This window comes from Microtus pennsylvanicus, chromosome 8, assembly GCF_037038515.1.
Source record: "Microtus pennsylvanicus isolate mMicPen1 chromosome 8, mMicPen1.hap1, whole genome shotgun sequence".
Classification (NCBI taxonomy): Eukaryota; Metazoa; Chordata; class Mammalia; order Rodentia; family Cricetidae; genus Microtus; species Microtus pennsylvanicus.
Genome location: NC_134586.1, coordinates 3,380,545 through 3,399,260, shown reverse-complemented (window position 1 = coordinate 3,399,260; position 18,716 = coordinate 3,380,545). Strand labels below are relative to the sequence as shown.

General features: G+C 49.2%; 1 protein-coding gene across 1 annotated transcript in view; it reads right to left on the bottom strand.

The window, feature by feature from the left end:
- Positions 1-17,200, bottom strand: part of Tm7sf3 (transmembrane 7 superfamily member 3) — a 28,305-nt gene extending 11,105 nt beyond the window's left edge. The window contains exons 1-6 of the mRNA XM_075982274.1: positions 16,983-17,200; positions 10,155-10,309; positions 7,948-8,098; positions 6,421-6,541; positions 3,002-3,173; positions 1,498-1,675 (exon numbers count right to left, since the gene is read on the bottom strand). Of these exons, the coding sequence (XP_075838389.1) occupies positions 1,498-1,675; positions 3,002-3,173; positions 6,421-6,541; positions 7,948-8,098; positions 10,155-10,309; positions 16,983-17,058 (853 nt within the window). The 5' untranslated portion in view covers positions 17,059-17,200. The remainder of the gene's footprint in view (positions 1-1,497; positions 1,676-3,001; positions 3,174-6,420; positions 6,542-7,947; positions 8,099-10,154; positions 10,310-16,982) is intronic.
- Between the last annotated feature and the right edge of the window lie 1,516 nt (positions 17,201-18,716).

Here is an 18,716-nt window from a genome sequence, read left to right as displayed (position 1 = left end):
CACACATGTGTGCACACACATGAACACTGTCTCTGGCCTCCACATGCACACATGTGTGCACACACATGAACACTGTCTCTGGCCTCCACATGCACACATGTGCACACACATGAACACTGTCTCTGGCCTCCACATGCACACACGTGTGCACACACATGAACACGTCTTAGTTACTTTTCTATTGGTGTAAAGACGCACCATGACCAAGGCAACTTATAAAATAAGTTGAAACCTAGAGCCCACTCTGCCCCACAGGTGGGCCCAGACCCCCCCATCCCATCCCACACCCTTGGCTATGTGACTCCTGTTCTCCAGGCTCTGATGGTCTCACTGCCAGGCTTATATCTCCAGGCAGGTGTCCAGGAGCAGGGCTTGGCATGGCTGTCCCCTCTGCCTGGCAAGTATGGAGCCCCAATGTGCTCCTGCCTGCAGGGCCTTCACCAGCCACGTCACCTCACCTTTCTCATCTGCAAGCAACTGCTCCCTGTCCTGCTCTGTGTTTCTTCCTGGTACCCATGAGCTTCTCAAATGCTACTGCATATGTGTATGTGTGTATGTGTGTGCGCGCGCGTGCACAAGTGTATGCGTGTGTATGTGCGTTATGTGATATGTATTATAAATACAGCATACCCATCTTATCTCCCTTACTATACACACTAACACACACACATTTATACACTTATACACACTCACACACACATTCATACACACCACACTCACACACACATTCATACATACACCACACTCATACACAACACTCACATACCACTCACGCACATTCACACAATTCTCTCACACACACCACACTCACACACACACTCACGCACACCACACTCACACACACACACACCACACTCACACACACTCACACACACTCACGCACACCACACTCACACACACTCACACCACTCACACACACACACTCACACACACTCACATACCACACTCACACACACCACACTCACACACACTCACACCACACACACACACACACACACTCACACACACACACACTGTATATGGAGGGAAACTGACCCCGAGTAAATGTGCAACGACCTGGCTTGTCTGTTGTTATTGCAGTACTCTGGTTTTGCGCTGATGTGTTCTGTCGCCTTGCATGGAGTACAGTAATATAGCACCTTTTTCAGATTGATTTGCTTTATTTTATGTGTTGAGTGTTTTGCTTGCATGTGGGTCTGTGCACCACATGCATGCCTGGTGCTCACAGAGGTCAGCAGAGGTCGGCAGATCCCCTGGGACTGGAGTTACAGATGGTTGTGAGCTGCCATGTGGGTGCTGGGAGCTGAATCTGGGTCCTTTGCAAGAAAGTGCCCTTAACTAGTGAGCCATCCCTTCCAGAGTGGGGGTCTTACAAACGGTAACGACTGAGTGAGCAGAAGCTAGACAAATCTCTGGAGAATCCTAAGCTCTTCACTAGTAGAAACTGATCTGCGAAGCCAAGGACGCATTTGTCCGGGCTGAAGTGCACACACTTACCAGGAGAGACACAGCTCCCATCCCCTGACTCCAAGCTGCAGGCATACGTGTGCACAGGAACATAAGCAGCAGACGCATTGAGGAACGGGTCCCAAACGATGACATTATAAATCACTCCTTGTCCCGGGAGGGAAGAGAAGGACACGGTTGTTTTGTCATCTGCTGTCAGGGTAACCACCTAAAGCCAAACATAACAAGCCGTGTTTACGTGGCCTCTTAGAGCCGTGGTCACCTGTACCAACCAGGACAGAGTCCCCAGGAGGGACTGACAGCTGAGGGCTTTGGGGGAGGGAAAGTCAGCTTCCTTCTGGGAAAGACTTTATTTTGATGTGCACATGCCTGTGTGTGTGTGTGTGTGTGTGTGTGTGTGTGTTACTCACAGAGTCCAGAAGGGGGCGTCAGATCCCCCGGAGCTAGAGCTACAGGCAGTTTCTGAGCTGCCCGATGGAGGTGCTGGGAACTGAATCCAAGCCCTCTGCAAGAACAGCAAGTGCTCTCAACAGCTGGGTCATCTCTCTAGCCCTGAGAGTCAGTCTTCTTTAAGAATGTAGCCTCTGGCTGGAGAGGTGGCTCAGCGGTTAAAAGCACTGGCTGCTTTTCCAGAGATCCTGGAAAATTCCCAGCAAGCACCTGTAATGAGAGCTGGTGCCCTCTTCTGGCAGAACACTGTATACATAACAAATAAATAAACCTTAAAAAAAAAATCCAGACAGTGGTGGTGCACACTTTTAATCCCAGCACTTGGGAGGCAAAGACAGGTGGATCTCTGTGAGGTCAAGGCCAGCCTGGTGTGCAGAGAGAGTTCCAGGACAGGCTCCATAGCTACAGAGAAACATTGTCTTGAAAAACAAACAACAAAGAACGTAGCCCCTGTAGGCTGACCATGCTCCACTGGATGGCTCATACCCGTAAGTGTACGGTCAGCACAAACTGCACTCGGTAGGTTATTTGAATCAAACAAGGAGACAGAAGCTGGGAGGGAGTTCAGGGGTGGAGCTCGGAGGAGTTAGAGGGAGGAGTTAGGAGCAAATATGATTCAAATACATTGCATTCATGTATGAAATTCTCAAAGAATTAGCAAAAATGTTAAAAATATTAACCAGGGCCAGGAGGTGGTAGCGCACACCTTTAATCCCAGCACTCGGGAGAGACAGGCGGATCTCTGTGAGTTTGAGGCCAGCCTGGTCTACAAGAGCTAGTTCCAGGACAGCTAGGGCCGTTACACAGAGAAACCCTGTCTCGAAACAAAACGAAACAAATGAACACCAATGGATATATCCCTCAGCTGTTTCTCAGTTGTTAGACTTTTCCCTTTACACTTTCCAGAAGCTCTTGTCTAAGTTATTGGAGTGTAGAAAAAATTATCACCTACTTCCTTCCCTGCGTCAGGATGATGAGGGCACAGACATGGCTGCAGTCGAAAGAGAAGTGACTCTCTTCTCAAATGCTAAAATCGTGTCAGAGCACCCGACCCAGCCACAGGAGCAGCAAGATCCAGACTCACCTTGACCGCACTGGCCTTCACCTGGGGCACCTGGGCCATCCTCTGAAGATGCCGGAGCAGCGAGGCCTCGGTGAGGTCGCCCTCGGGAAGGAAGTACTGATACACCTCATACTGCAGCCTCCATCTGGACTCCTGGCCTGTGCTCACGTCACACGGCGGGGGCTCTGTGCCTCTAAAGCCAACCAACAAAACTGAGCATCAGTGCCTTGTGGCTCAAGTCCTGTCGATGGGAAGGAGCCGGGGCTCTGATTTCAGTCTTCTGTAGGCACAGCTCCAATTTTACCACCGTGGAGCCTACGTGGTATCCGAGAGGGAATTAGCACACAGCGATGGGCTGGGCTGGCGTTGCTCAAAATCCACACCGCAAGTCCCTGCCTCCAATGTGACAGCATTAGAAGTGGGCTTTGGGGAGGTAATCATGAGGGAGGAACCCTGAGTGGGACTGGTGTCCTCATAGACGAGCCCCGGGCAGATCTCAGGCATACTTCCCTTTTCATACGGACTGAATATGAAGTCTGCAACCCACAGGACGGCCCGCGAAGAGCCCACAGGTGCCACCTTCAGGAGTGTGAGAAGGACATTCCTGGCGTGATGCACGGCTGTAACTTGAGAAGCAACTTCAAGTCAAGCCTGGTCTACACAGAAACTTCCGAACCAGCCAGGGACACGTGTGAGGAAATCAATCAATGCCTACAAGTGAGTGGATGAGTAAATTCCTGCTGCTCATAATCCACTCATGGAGTTTATGGTACAGGTCGACAGTCCTTAATCTAAAAACCTGGAACCTGGAACTTCCTGGGCTCTGCTAAGATCTGAGGTGTCAAATTTGTTACTATTCTGGGTTCTCAGATCAGGGATGTTCAGCCGTTAAGGTCTATTCAAATTTCCATCGCTTCTGGCCCCAGTGCTTCAAGTAAGGGATGCTTAGCCTATTCTTTGAGGAGGCGGCACTGACTATCACAGACACAGACAGACACACACAGAGGTTAAGGTAGACAGTGGCACTCACTATCACACACACATGCACACACACACAGAGGCCGCAGTGGACAGCGGTACTGACTATCACACACACACACACACACACAGGCCGCAGTGGACAGCGGTACTGACTATCACACACATACACACACACACACAGAGGCCGCAGTGGACAGAGGTACTGACTATCACACACACACACACACAGAGGCCGCAGTGGACAGCGGTACTGACTATCACACACACACACACACACACACACACACACACACACACACACAGAGGCCGCAGTGGACAGCGGTACTGACTATCACACACACATGCACACGCGCATACACACACACACAGAGGTTAAGGTAGACAGTGGCACTCACTATCACACACACATGCACACACACACACACAGAGGCCGCAGTGGACAGCGGTACTGACTATCACACACACATGCATGCACGCGCACACACACTTACACACACACACAGAGGCCGCAGTGGACAGCGGTACTATCACACACACATGCACACGCGCACACACACACACACAGAGGCCGATGTGGCTGAAAGGAAAACAGATTCTAAAGTGGGCTGTGCCGGGAACATCTTTGCTATTTGATAGTGTATCATGTGGTTTAAAAGATTTGATTTTATTTTTAATTGTGTGTTGCACATACACGGGCACAGACTTGTGCACTTCTAAGTGTGCGTACCCATGAAGTCCAGAAGAGGGAGCCCAACCTCAAAGGCCCCTGAAAAACGTCTCTATAAAATGAAAACAAGATCAAATAACAAGAGCACCCAGCACTGCGGCAGGCGGGTGGGCGGGCTGAGAGTTTTCAACCACTCCTTGCTATTAAAGTGGAAACTGAGGCAGAGTTTTGCAAAATTATATTAGGGCTATGGAATGTCTTCTATATTTAAATGCTTTGAGAAAACTAAGACAGGGCTGGAAAGACAGTTCAGTGGTTAAGTTCACATATTTCTCTTACAGAGAACCACAGCGCCCACACTGGGCAGCTCACAACCACCTGTAACTCCAGTTCCAGGGTCTTGTGGGAATTACTTTAACTGTGTAAAGGTGTGTTACATGTTTCAGCTGCCCTCGTTAACGATGTAAAGATGTTGCATTTGTTTCGCCTTGCCTGCCTAAGGCACCTGACTGGTCTAATAAAGAGTTGAATGGGGCTGGAGAGTGGTTGAGAGGACTGGCTGCTCTTCCACAGGTCGTGAGTTCAATTCCCAGCAACCACATGGTGGCTCACAACCACCTGTAATGAGATCTGGGGCCCTCTTCTGGTGTGCCAGCATACATGGAGGCAGAATGTTGTATACATAATAAATAAATCTTAAAAAAAAAAGTTGAATGGCCGGCAGCTAGGCAGGAGAGGGACAGGAAGAGCTGGAGGGCAGAGAGAAAGAATAGGAGGAGAAATCTAGGCTTGAGAAGAGAATGAGAGAGAAAAAGAGAGACACCAATGGTCAGCCAGGCAGCTGCCAGCCAGCAGACATGGAACAGAACATATAAAAAGAAAGAAAGGTAAGAAGCCCCAAGACAAAATGTAGATAAAGAGAAACAGATTAAATAAGAGTTAAGCTAAGACTGAGCATTGGTAACTGATAAGTCATTGGGCCATGATTTGGGAGCTGGTTGGTGGCCTAAAAGAAAGCCGGCTACCCCAGGGCTACACCAGGGCTACACCAGGGCTACACCAGGGCATCGGGCACCCCAGACTTTCCAGGCACCTGCACTCCTGTGCACACATCTGTAACCAGAGATTGTTCTTCTGTTTTCCGGCCACCCAGACCTGAATATGCACACAGAAACTAGGTTAATTACCACATTGTTTGACCTATTAGCTCAGACTTCTTAATAACTAACTCTTACATCTTAAAATAGCCCATTTCTATTATTTTATATTTTACCACAACGCTGTGGCCTACTAGTAGGCGTCTTTCTCCTTTGGTGCGACATGGCATCTCCCTGACTCCGCCTACTCTCTGTATCTCTGTTCAGATTTCCTGCCTAGCTTTGCTCTGCTAAGCCATTGGCCAAAACAGCTTTGTTCATCAACCAATAAATCAGCATCTATACAGAAGGACATCACACATCACATATCCACATATACATACACACACTTAAAAATAATAAAAATTTAAATCTTAAAAAAAAGAAACTAAGATATACTTCCAAGTTCGCAACAGGCACATATCACACCTGTCTCCTCAAATAAAGAATTCAAAATGATTAAGGAGAATATTCAGTATAAACAATAGCTCAAATATTAGCATTGAGATTTAAATTATGCCAACAAACCCCCCCCCCAACAAAAAGGAATTCAACTTTACTCTAGAAAATGATGGTTTGAGACAGTTGTCTGGACCTGCTCTGAAGTCAAGAGTACCCTAGGAGGGGTTTCAACAGAAGGGGTTTGGTCGCCGTACCTTGCATAGCCTAGGTTGGCTGGTGCAAACTTGATAGTTGTTTCAAAAGAATTATAGTCCAAGTAAATGTTGGGATCGATATCTAAATCAAACTCCAAATTACAGCCTCCAGGAATGGGATCTGGAGGAAAAACGATGAGATTAGTAACCCAAGAATTCTTATCGCGCTCCAGGAAACAGATCTTTCACGAGAACTTCCTGTATAGCAATCGGTCAGCACAGAACACCAGTGTTTTCTGCCATATCATGACTGGGGTTCGAAAGTGCACGGGTCCCTCATTCCCAGTTCCCTCAAAATGTCCTTCTCAAACTCAGGGCTGTATGCACTGTACCACAGAGCTGCCCCCCAGCCCTACTCCCAAACTTGAGCAGTCTGAATTTCCCCTCCACACCATGGCTTAGCCATCGCTGTGAACCTGGCTCTCGTCCCTACGCTGTCAAGAGAACTCTGACTCACCGCTGCTGTCACTCGGACACTGCTGGTCACTTCTCTGGACCTTACTATGCACCACTCCTGGCTTGGGGGTTCCTCCTCCCTCCAGAGATCTCAGCCCTGAACTTACTCCGCAGTAGTTACCACCAGCCCAGTCCTCACCTGTGCTTCACACTAGGAAATGATCAAATTCCCCCAGGTGTCTGGGTTCCTGCTTGAACCATCTCATGCATGGCCTTGGCTTTATACCCGCTGTCTATCCAATCTCACTCCTCCACCCCAGGCCAGCACTCTAGCTGCCAACCCTGAGCTTCCAATCTGAAGTCCTACAAGCACCTCAGATTCGCTGTGCCCCTTTCAGAAGTCACTACTGACTCCATGACACCCATAAAAGAACCAGCTCCTCAGGCAGCACCATAGCGAAACCGGAGATGGTGCCATACGATTGTCCCGACGGGAGCCCCAGGCTCCTCTCTAATGCAGCCACTGTTCCACCCCCCCCAGCCCTGGCTCAGGACCTGAGTTCAGATGTCCTCACAGCCGTACCCAGTGCTGACTCTGCTCTTTCTTCTTCATGTAGCTGAGGCTGGCCTTCGACCTGCGCGGAGCTGACTGTGAACTGTTAGTCCTCTTGCCTCCACCTCCCCTGGGCTGGATTACAGGCATGTGACACAGTGGCTAGTTTTCCGGACATGGAACCCAGGGTGCCATGCATGCTGGGCAAGCACTGACCAACCAAGCGACATCATTAGTCCTTCCTAAAGATGAAACAGACTACAACACTCCTCTGCCCCCGTTATCTGCTTCCTCTGAACACACCTTAGCACTGTGTGCAAACGCGTCTAAGGCTCCTTGCTCCCTGGCTCCAGACACCCATTGCTGGCCACTCTCCAAACCCTGCACCTCCCTTAGGACAAGCCTGCCACCACCTCTGCCTACAATAACGTGTAACTGCGAAGGGCTGGTTCTAAGGCTGCTTTTTCTGCCTCTCTTACACTGTAACACTCCGATCAAATAAACTGCACTTGTAATAAACAATCTTACCAGCGTAATTTTCCTTGGGTTTCCACAGATGAACTCAGACAGGAAATTACCTCTTTCTGAGTAGGAGAGCGGAATGGCCATGTTTTGAACAGGTTTGGCTTCTTTCGTCTCCAAGTACCAAGTGCACATAGTCTGCTCAGGTCTAAGCATGAAAACCAGCCCTCTGTCGCTGCCTGTGCCTGAGGTGCCCGGGAGGAGGGTCTGCATTTGGGAAGCAAAGCCACCATGAAGAAAGAAGTGAGAAGTCACATACACTGCAGAGCTACCCAGTGTGTGTGTGTGCAGTCCTCCCCAAACCCTTCATCTCTGTGTTCATACATCCGCACCTTCGCAACACACCATCATTGAGGGCTGGAGATGGCTCCGTGGTAAGAACACTGGTTGCTCTTCCACAGGACCTGAGTTCGAATCCCAGCACTCACATGATGGCCCACAACAGTCTATAGTTCCAGTTCCAGGGGATCTGATACCCTCTTCTGGTCTATTCAGACACATATGTGGCACACAAACACATATACTGAGAACAACACACCCGTATAAAATACAGTTCAGAATCTATACTATTGCATCAGTCAGTCTGAGCCGCTGTAACAAATACAACAGGGTTTAGGGTTTATAAACACAGCAGAGCGAGGAAGAAGCTCTTGGGGAGCATGTTTAATAGGATCGATATCTTAGGTTGGTAAAGGCTTTCTTGTGACACCTCCCAGTTACTGCTTTTAAGTATCTTTATGGGTATCTGTGCGTATGTATGCACGTGTGAACACGTACATATGCCAGGTGTGTGAGCATGCATGTGGAGGCCAAAGGCTGGCACCGGGTATCACCCTTTATTCCTCCTCAATTTATTATTTTAATTAATTTATGTATTTTAGATTTATCATTTGTTTTGTTTTTGTTTGCCTGCATGTATGCATGTGCACCACGCGTGTGCCTGGGGCCCTCCGAGGGTGTCAGATCTCCTGAGATTGGAATTAGAGATGGACATGAGCTGCCCTGTGAATGCTGGGGACAGAGCCCAAGCCCTCTCCAGGAACAAGCGCTCCTAACCGCCGAGCCATCTCTCCAGGCCCTCCAGCTTATTTTGAAGACAGGTTCTCTCACTGAACCTGGCTCATTGATTGGCTGGACTGACTGACTGGCCAGGGAGCCCTGTTTCCATCTCCAAGGTGCAGGGCTAACAAACACACACAAGGCCCAGCTGCCTTCTTGTTTGTTTTGGTGGGTTCTAGAGATCAAATTCAGGCCCTATGGACTGGGCCATCTCCTGGGCCCTCCGTTTCTACTTCTTAATGCCAAGACCCTAGGGGTAAAGCACTTGCCTCTCAGGTGCAATGGCCTGGGTTTCGGTCCCAGCTTGATTGGGGGGGGGGGGCAGGGAATGTGTGGAATAAATGGAAACTCCAGGAATTGTACACTGAAGTTTTCAAGTATTACGGTTCAATTGACGGAATTAAGATTTATTCTGTCAGGTTCTGAGGCTAACAAGACAAAACAGGAGCTTTGACCCCAGAGAGTTCAGTTTACAAAAAAAGCTTTGGTCTTAAGGATTTATTTATTTGGTCACCATCTTTATCTTGTGTGTATGAGGATTTTTGCCGGTATGCGTGTCTGGTGCCCAGCCCGTGCAGGCTAGAGGAGACCGTCAGAGCCTCAGGGACTGGAGTTAGAGATGGTTGTGAACCAGCACAGGAGTACTGGGAACCTAGGCCTCTGCAAGAGCAGCCAGTGCTCTTTAACCACGGAGCTATTTCTCCAGCCTCTGGGAAACCTTTTCCTTTAAAACAAAGATCCACGTAAGACAGGCGGTCTCAGCCTCACTATGCAGCTGACGCTGGCCTTAAGCTCTTAGCCCTCCTGCCTTCGTAATCAGAATGATCTCGGAAGGCTGAGTGAATGAGAAGAAAACAGGTTCCAGGTGAGTTTCAATTTGGCAATCCTCAAGGGAGCTGAGCGAGTAGAGTCTGTGGCTTCAAAGGACCCCTTGCCTCAATAAACAAAAAACAGGAGAGTGCCCCGCCCATCAGGGGGACAGAGGAAGGACACTGCTTTTCACATAGTCATTTCTAGAGCCCTGTGCAGTTCAGTCTGTGAAGGAGGGGGACGGGGGATGGCTTAGGCAATGAGACTCTGTGACCAAGGTGACGGGGCCTTTGCTGAAGACCAGGCCCACGCATACATGTGGACGTTAGATTCTAACATGCGAGGCTCGGCACTGTAGAGACAATCTCTTTACTGAATCATCCTTTGTGCTTACCTTAGTGAACGAGACGGTGGTGTTCTGATACTGCGAGTGTATTTGGAAAAGAAGAAAGGTCACATTGCTTGAAATATGGCGCAGAATGGCCTCCTGCGGAAGGGGCCTGCTGAGCAGGAAGTATGTGAACTTTCCCACAGAAAATTCAAGAAAACCTACAATGGGAAAATGTTCATTACAATATTGTACCTCTAGTATCAACTATGCAAATTTTATTCATAAAAAAATGTACAATGCTAATGCAACCTTCAGAAAAACCCCTTGAGAGCCAGGTCTGGTGGTGTCTGCCTGTTCTCTCAGCGCTTGGGAGGCTAAGCAGAGGGTTCTATGTAAGTGAAGGCCAGCCTGAGCTCAGATCAAGGACCCACTGTTGTGTGGGTGGTGCGTGTGACGAGGAGGAGACGTACAGATTGCAGCCCAGAGCTCGCGTCTGGCATGGCTACCCGTACCAGGCCGGCATATGACTGACCCCGTCAGCAGTCACGGATAGGAGAGCGGCTCCGGGGCCCTGCCCTTCTTCAGCTGTGAGCCACTACTGAGCCTACCAGTCTCCAACAGCTGCTTTCACACCATGTATGAAAATGACAAACGGTTTAATTCATTTTTTTAAAATGACACTGTCTCAAGAACACCAGTGTGCTTCCTGGCCTGTCTGCTGCAGCCGGGTCAGTTTTCCTGGCCCTCGGGATCGCTAAGGTCTCACTGCGCAAGGAGCGCTCAGCTCATTTCTGTCCTCCATTTTCATGTTTCAGTCACACACAAACTACACACACATACCACACACACACACACCATACACACCCCACACATACACATACACCACACACAGACACCACACACAACCACCACACACACAACATACCACATACATACCACGTACACACACATACCACACACACGTATCACACATACCACGCATAACACACCCACACCACACACACCACACACATACACACCACACACACACCACATACACACACCACACATATCACACATAACACACCCACACCACCCACACCACCCACATACACCACATATAACATACATCACATACACACACCACACATACTACACACACACACCACATACATACACACAACATATACACCACGCACACACACCACACATATACACCACTCACACGCCAAATACACACACATACCACACACACACACATACCACACACACACACCACATACACACACATACCACACATACACACACACACACACACACACACACACACACACACACACACACACACACACACACAGAGTTCCCCTCCTTTTCTCCATCTGGCAGTATCAGCAGTAAGATCACTCTGTCTGTACCTAAGACTTGTGCAAGCAAATTCACTAGAGCTCATCTCTCCAAAGTGTCCCGTGCCCCCCCCATCATCTCTCGTGCTTGCCTCCAGTGGGCTCTGGAACATGCTCTGGTGGACTTAGCATCAAGATGCATCATGCTTATTTCCACATATGTGCAAGAAGACATGCAATTGTTCGACACGGACCACTTACTAGGTCACAGGCATCTGTCTGTGTCAATGTTGATAATTGAGGGGCTGTGGCTGTAACTCAGTGACAGGGCATGTGTGTATCACATGTGAGCCCCGGCATCCATACCAGTACTGACGGGAGGAGGTAAATTCTAGCCCGGCCCTTTTGAAAGCTATTTAGCATCCCCTTGTATGTATGTATGTATGTATGTATACATACCATATTTACTACACACATACTGATGAGCATAATCACTGCTATTCTAGTATGAAAAACAAATCAGGAAAACAGCTATGTATGACATGCAGGCTTTCAATCTCAGCGCTCAGAGGTCAAAGTTAGCCTCGGCTAGACAGTGAGTTTGGAGATAGCCTGCACTACAGGAGACTCTGTCTCACAGTTCTCCAAAATAAAATAAAATAAAATATGTTTTGTCTCAAGGGAGAGTTTCTATGAAGCATACAGGTCAGATGATAAACTTCTGTGAGATTTTTGCTGCCATGTAGTAACAGATGACCTTTGTCCTTACGGTTAAACTGTAGCTAAGGTGTGTTCCTGTCTGAAAACGCATAAATGAAAGCCAACAGCCTGAGACACTGCCTCGGGAACAGGACTGACTGTTTAAGCTGAAGCCTCTGCCTTCAAGAACTCCACCCAGCCTGCAGAGAAGATGCTCACGGAGGCCCCACCCCCACATGCCCGTGGCAGGAACCAGGCAGAAGAAGGATAGTGAAGGTGGGTGGGTAGACATTGTCTATGGCATCTAAAGCCCAGTCCTGTTGTTTTCGTATCAGTAACATTAGGAACAGGCACCCTAAATTATTTCTCTTTTCCAACACAGCTCCTATCTATCACATTTTCTATAGTTATCAGAAGTGTCCTTATCATAAGGAAATCACAATATATCCTGGTTGCTTGTGACAATCATGGAGATGAGCTGTTGTCCACACTCTCCCAAATCCCTAGCAGTAGCTGCAGATTGAACTTAAAACCAAACACTTGTTCAAACAGCACAGAGAAGGGTTAGAACGATAACTCAGTCGGCAGAGGGGCTTGACTGAAGCCCCACACTGGATCACAACAGTACATAGCAGGTGCTGGATGCAGCAATCCCAACACAGGGGAGATGGGTGGAGGCAGGAGGAGCTGAAGTTCAAGTCACTCGAAGCTACATGGGTAGTTCAAGGCCAGCCTGGGCTAAACAAGACCCTGTCCGGAAAAACAAAACAGAAAGTTCTCCAGGTAACTGAGAACTGCACACAGACAGCATGTTAGTGAATAAGAGAGGCGTGAGCACATCTCTCCATTCCTGACTGAGCTGTCTCGTGTACAGCAATGAGTGGCCATCCAAGAGCCATTGCGCAATTTGTATAGACAATTGCATTTTAACCCAAGCTTATGTGGTTTCCCTCCTAGCTACGCAGGTCTCTGACCGATCTGATGATCCAGTGTCTGGCGCTGGACCAGTGGCCTGACAGCAATGCTTGTTCAACAGAGACTGAACTGTGTGCCCTGAGGTGAGGTAATTATCTCCTCAAGGCCTCTGTTCTCTCCCGCACGAGGGAGGTGACTATGTTACAGAAATCACTGCACTGATCAAAGCACCAACCAAATGGAAAATGGTTTTATAACCATCACGAGCTTCCTTAGCCTGCCAGCACCCTGGAGATGCAGCGACTCACGGTAAAAGAAAGGCCAAAACCATCCAGGAATTCTCAGATTGGCCCTACAGAGAAAGCAGCCGGGAGCGGATGGACATTCCCTGAGATGCTGGGCCGGTCGGTCGTAAGCAACAATGAGGGGACTTCCACAGAGTGACAAGAGACACTCCACTGGGGCCTGGAGGATAGCTTAGTGGTAGATGCTTGCCCGGGGTGCTGGGTTCAGTGCCCAGCACTGCCAAAAGCCTGGGGGGACGGGGGAAGGGCAGTGAGAGATAACTCCATGTCCTAACATATGAAGCCCTGGGCAGAACACACACACACACACACACACACACACACACACACACACACACACGTCAGAGAGACAGAGAGACAGAGAGAGGAAAGTCCAGACAGCTTTTACCGCATACATGATAGAAACTTCATTTAACTTTTCTTTTGTTTGTGTCTGTTGTTACTCGTTTCTTTTCTGGTACTGGAGAATGAGCCTAGAGCCTCTAGGCACTAAGCAACTAAGCAAGTCTACCACATTCCCACAGCCGTAGCTCCTCTATAATATTTGATTTTCAAGGTAGGGCCTAAGTTGCCCATGGCGCCCTTGAACTTACTCTATCGCCCAAAGGGGCCTTGAAATTCAATCCTTCTGCCTCAACTTCCCAAACAGCCAGCTGGGTCATGTCAAAGCCTGAGACACCAGACCCGGCCGGAAACTCCAGTGAATTTCTTCTCACAAAAGAGATTTGGCAAGAGAAGACATACCCCAAATACATCCTGCAGAGGTTAATAGGAGCCGAACTTCACCTCCAAGCCCTCCGGAGAAGGAGGCACCAGACACATTTGACGGGAATAATTATATCTTATGACTGGGGGTGGGAAGAAGACAGACTGCACATCAAAGGGCTTTTACAGAGGGGCAGCCAGTCAAGGCGAGCCTGCTCACACTGGGCTCTGGACCTCTGCTTTGTTCCCACATGAGCTTCCCATCCTTAAACACAGTCACCTTTTCCTTCCACTCTCCACTCCCAACCTTTTCCTCTTTCACAACCAGATCCCTATCTTAAAACCACCAACTCCTTCTTTTGCTGTGGTATTAAGAGGTACCTTGGGCTTCCTTCCTTGGCCACTGGGCACGCAGCAGCCAACTTCAGAACCGACAAAGCCTAGCTTCCTACTGCTTCTACCCAATGCTGAGCAAAAAACGAGCCAGCCCCTTCATCAGGCTGGCGTTCAATTGTCCCTCACCAATTTTAACCATTTGAGGGTTGTTGGGTTTTGTTGAGATGGGGTCTTCTTTTGTAGCCCACACTGGCCTTGAACTGGAGGCAATCCTCCTGCCGCAGCCTCTGAAGTGCTCAGAATTACAGTTCACCTACTGATTACTTGATTTTACTGTCAGATGAAGTCATTAACACAGACACACACAAAAAAAAATTAAAAGGCAAGAACTGGGGATGTAGTCGAGTGGTGGCATGCTTGTCTGCTATGTGCAAGGCCCAGGGTCCAATCCTCAGTTCCACAAAGTAAATGTATAAACTCACAGGACACACGATGATGAACACACGGCCTTTCAAATATCTCTGGAAGTCGCCACATACATTTATATGCAGGGCGGCCCATGGCCCTACTCAAAGCACTTTCCAAAGTACAAAGTTTGTGCCCAAATCAACTCTTAAAGGGCACGTTTCCAGGTGAGCAACTGCACAAGAATCTAAAGCCAAAATGAAGGCACCCAGGCAAGCAGGGAATGGGACTCCAAGAGAAGGTGGCCACTTAGACAAAGAGACAAGCCCCCCACCCAGCCTGTCCAAGGAAGCCGCTTCTTCAGCCATCCCAGGACCACCAAGCCACCTCCCGGGTCCTCGGTCCCCTCATCCTTCAGAGTCTGGCAGATCTTTCTAAATTACAAAGGTTGTCCAGTTCCTGCCGCTTGTCTATTAACAACCCAGCTGCTGCACCAGAGGGTCATGCAAGGCGTGGGGAATTTAAGCGCTGATCAGCTGCTGAATCCCTGGGTCCCATCCCTCTCCCGTACAAAACAATACTAACACAGGGCAGAAAGAACAGCACACAGCAGTGGTACTGTGCTGTAATCAAGTGAGAGGAGGGTAAAAGAAATTACTAATTCTCAGCTTACTACTTTTCTTTCTCAACTTTTGTGTAAAAAAATCTAGATATTAAGTACTAAAACTCCAAACTAGAAATTAAAAAAAAAAAAGTCTGGCTCCCAGCCCTCCAGACTCAGCCCAAAACTCAACCCTTGAGCACTCACCTTCTTCAGAGGGCTGTTTCAAAGACTAGGATTCATAGAAAGATTACACAGGAGGCCTCATGCTGGAAAAGGGTTTTGTTTTTTGTTTGGTTTGGTTTTTTGTGATAGGGTCTCATGTAGCCCAGGCTGGTCTCATATTCTTTATATTGCTGAATCTGACTTTGAACTCTTGATCCTCTCGGTCCACCTTCTAAATGCCGGGGTTCTAGGCATGCGGGCACACACACACACACACACACACACACACACACCGGTCCCTGTGGGCTGGGGAGAGAAATCAGGACTCTACCAACTGAGCCGCATTCCCAGTCCCCATGTACCCATAGCGTAAGCACCATGCCGTTTTTCAGGGTGCCACATCGGGGTTGCCACCAGCTGTTCATTCACTTAGCGAAAGTCTAGAGCCTCTAGAGAGGAGATCGTTATCTCTGGGCTTTGAGGGTTAGAGGCTCAGGCAATGAAAGGACCTAACAGACAGCCAGAGGAGAGCGCTTCCCCTCACTGTAAGCCAGAGTTTTTTCAAGAAAATAGGACGCGTGTGTGTGTGTGTGTGTGTGTGTGTGTGTGTGTGTGTGTGTACGCGCGCGCGTGTGTGCGTATTTCAACGTTGGCCTTTGCTGAACAAAAAGTTCCTAAAACGCGGTCTAACCAAGGATTTTTCAGAGATAAGCATCTATGGGGTGAAAAAAAACGATCCCAACACCCAGAAGACTGTTATCTTTGTGGCTTGTCTCAAGCTCAAAACAAGGAATGTACTTAACGTCTCCGGGAAAAGCACGTGATCACAGCCTGGCACAATTAGCGCTTTTCACATTTCCCATTAACGCCCCCTCCACCTCACCCCGCCCCAGTTGTCGCCTAAACCCTTTTCACTCAGCGCACATGACCTAGGATTTCCAGCCCCATCGCTGGCTCGTTTTTTCCTCCCCAACTGCAAAATTTGACCCGTTAGGAAAGCATTTAGATGTTGGACTGTCAAAGCCACTGCTACTTGGAATGCCTTGGTTCCTCGACAGACTTAGCTGTCCCGTAGCAGAGGCGTTAGGAGTGGTTTTAGCTTTTGTTTGGGCCTGACTCTCACTCCCCAGGCTAGCCTCGAACCCCTCATCCTTCTGCCGCAGCTTCCAGGGTGCTGAGCTAACAGCCATCAGCTTAAAGGGCCATTCCAATGTGTCTACTTAAAACTACAAACATGGCTGCTCCCGACCGGGAAGAAGTCTGAGAGGGGGGCTACTTATCTCTCCCCGGTTCCCTGCCCAAATGAGGCACTGACAGCATGGACCAGGTTCCGAACCCGCGGCCGGCCGGAGGCGCGCGTGCAGTCCCGGGGAGGGCTGCGCGGACCCGGGCGGCCTGCGGCCTTGCCGGGGGAGCAGATGCAGTTCGGGAAGCTCACCGTCGCTGGAGTTCGCCTGGGCCTCAACGGTGCCCGCCGCCAGCACCCCCAGGACGAGCAGCCGCAGCGGCCACATCGCTGCCGACCCCGGCGGAGACGCGCGCTCGGGCGGGCGGGCGAGCAGGCCGGGCGCGCAGGGTCGGGGTTGCTCCCCCGGAGCGCCCGCGCGCACCGCTCTCCCGCCGCCCCAGTCCCGCCAGGCGCGCTCTTCCGGCTGGATGGCGGCGCGCGTGCTCGCCCGGCCCCGCGGGCGCGCGCCTCCTGCCGCGGCTCCCGGGCGGGGCGGGGCGCTCACCGCTGGGTCTTTCTTTCCTTTTTTTTTTTTTTTTTTTTTGGTTTTTCGAGACAGGGTTTCTCTGTGGCTTTGGAGCCTGTCCTGGAACTAGCTCTGTAGACCAGGCTGGTCTCGAACTCACAGAGATCCGCCTGCCTCTGCCTCCTTAGTGCTGGGATTAAAGGCGTGCGCCACCATCGCCCGGCTTTTTTTTTTTCCTTTTTTTTTCAGTTTATTTGAGACAGGGTTTCTCTGTGTACCCCTGGCTGTCCTGGAACTTGCTCTGTAGACCAGGCTGTTCTCGAACTCAGTGATCCCCCTGCCTCTGCTTCCTTAAAGATGTGTGCCACCACAGCCAGGCTTCTTTTATTCTGAGACCAGTTCTCCTGTTGCTCAGGTTGGCCTCCAACCGCTGAGCCTCTGCAGGATGGCCTTGAACTTCTGACCTCTTGCCTCTTCTTCCCAAGGGAGATAAACTTGTACCATTACCAATGAACTTTATTTTATTAAGATAGGGTCTTGCTACGTAGCCCGCTTTGGCCTGAAACTGACAACAGTTCTCCTGCCTCATCCTCCCCAGTGTGCAGTTATAAAATGGAGTAGAATCATGGCAGGGTGCACCTAGCCACAGACAGGTTGTTCAGTATCTTAAAAAGCAGTTATAAAAAGGGCACTGGAAGTCGGTCGGTGGTGGCACACGCCTTTAATCCCAGCACTCGGAAGGCAGAGGCAGGTGGATCTCTGTGAGTTCAAAGTCAGCCTGGTCTACAGAGTGATGTTTCAAGACAGACAGGGCTGTTACACAGAAAAAAAACCTGTCTTGAAAAACCAACCAAACATAAACAAAACAAAGGAGATTAGGAAAAAAGCAAAGCACAGACTTGGGTTAATAATATAATCAGTATCTTTTTTGTTGTTGTTGTTTTTGAGACTTGTGTTTCAATAGAAGATACCAATGTCAAAGCCGGCAGTGGTGGTGCGCGCCTTTAATCCCAGCACTAGGAGGCAGAGGTAGGCGGATCTCCTGAGTTCGAGGCCAGCCTGGTGTACAGAGTGAGTTCAGAACAGCCAGGACTACACAGAAAAACAGTGTCTCAAAAAACAAAGCAAAAAAAAAAAAAATACCCCCTGTGTATAGTCCATCTTTATATGGCTTGTTTTTCTTTACTCCTTTAATCTATAACTGTCTATGAGAATTTTTGTTTTCCCCCTGTAAGCCTAAACCTTTTCTAAAATAATTCAATTAACTTTTTAAGTGAAGAAGGCAGAATGGCTGGTACCTGTATTTCCAGCATTTAGGAAGCTAAGGCCGCATGCTTGCTTAGAGTCAGAAAACACAAGCTGGACTATTTAGTGAGACTCTGCTTCAAAATCATCATAATGATAAAATCAATAAGCAAGATAACGTAATAGACACTAATGGATTCCTTCCTATGCAACACGCCCTAGAGCTGTGATTC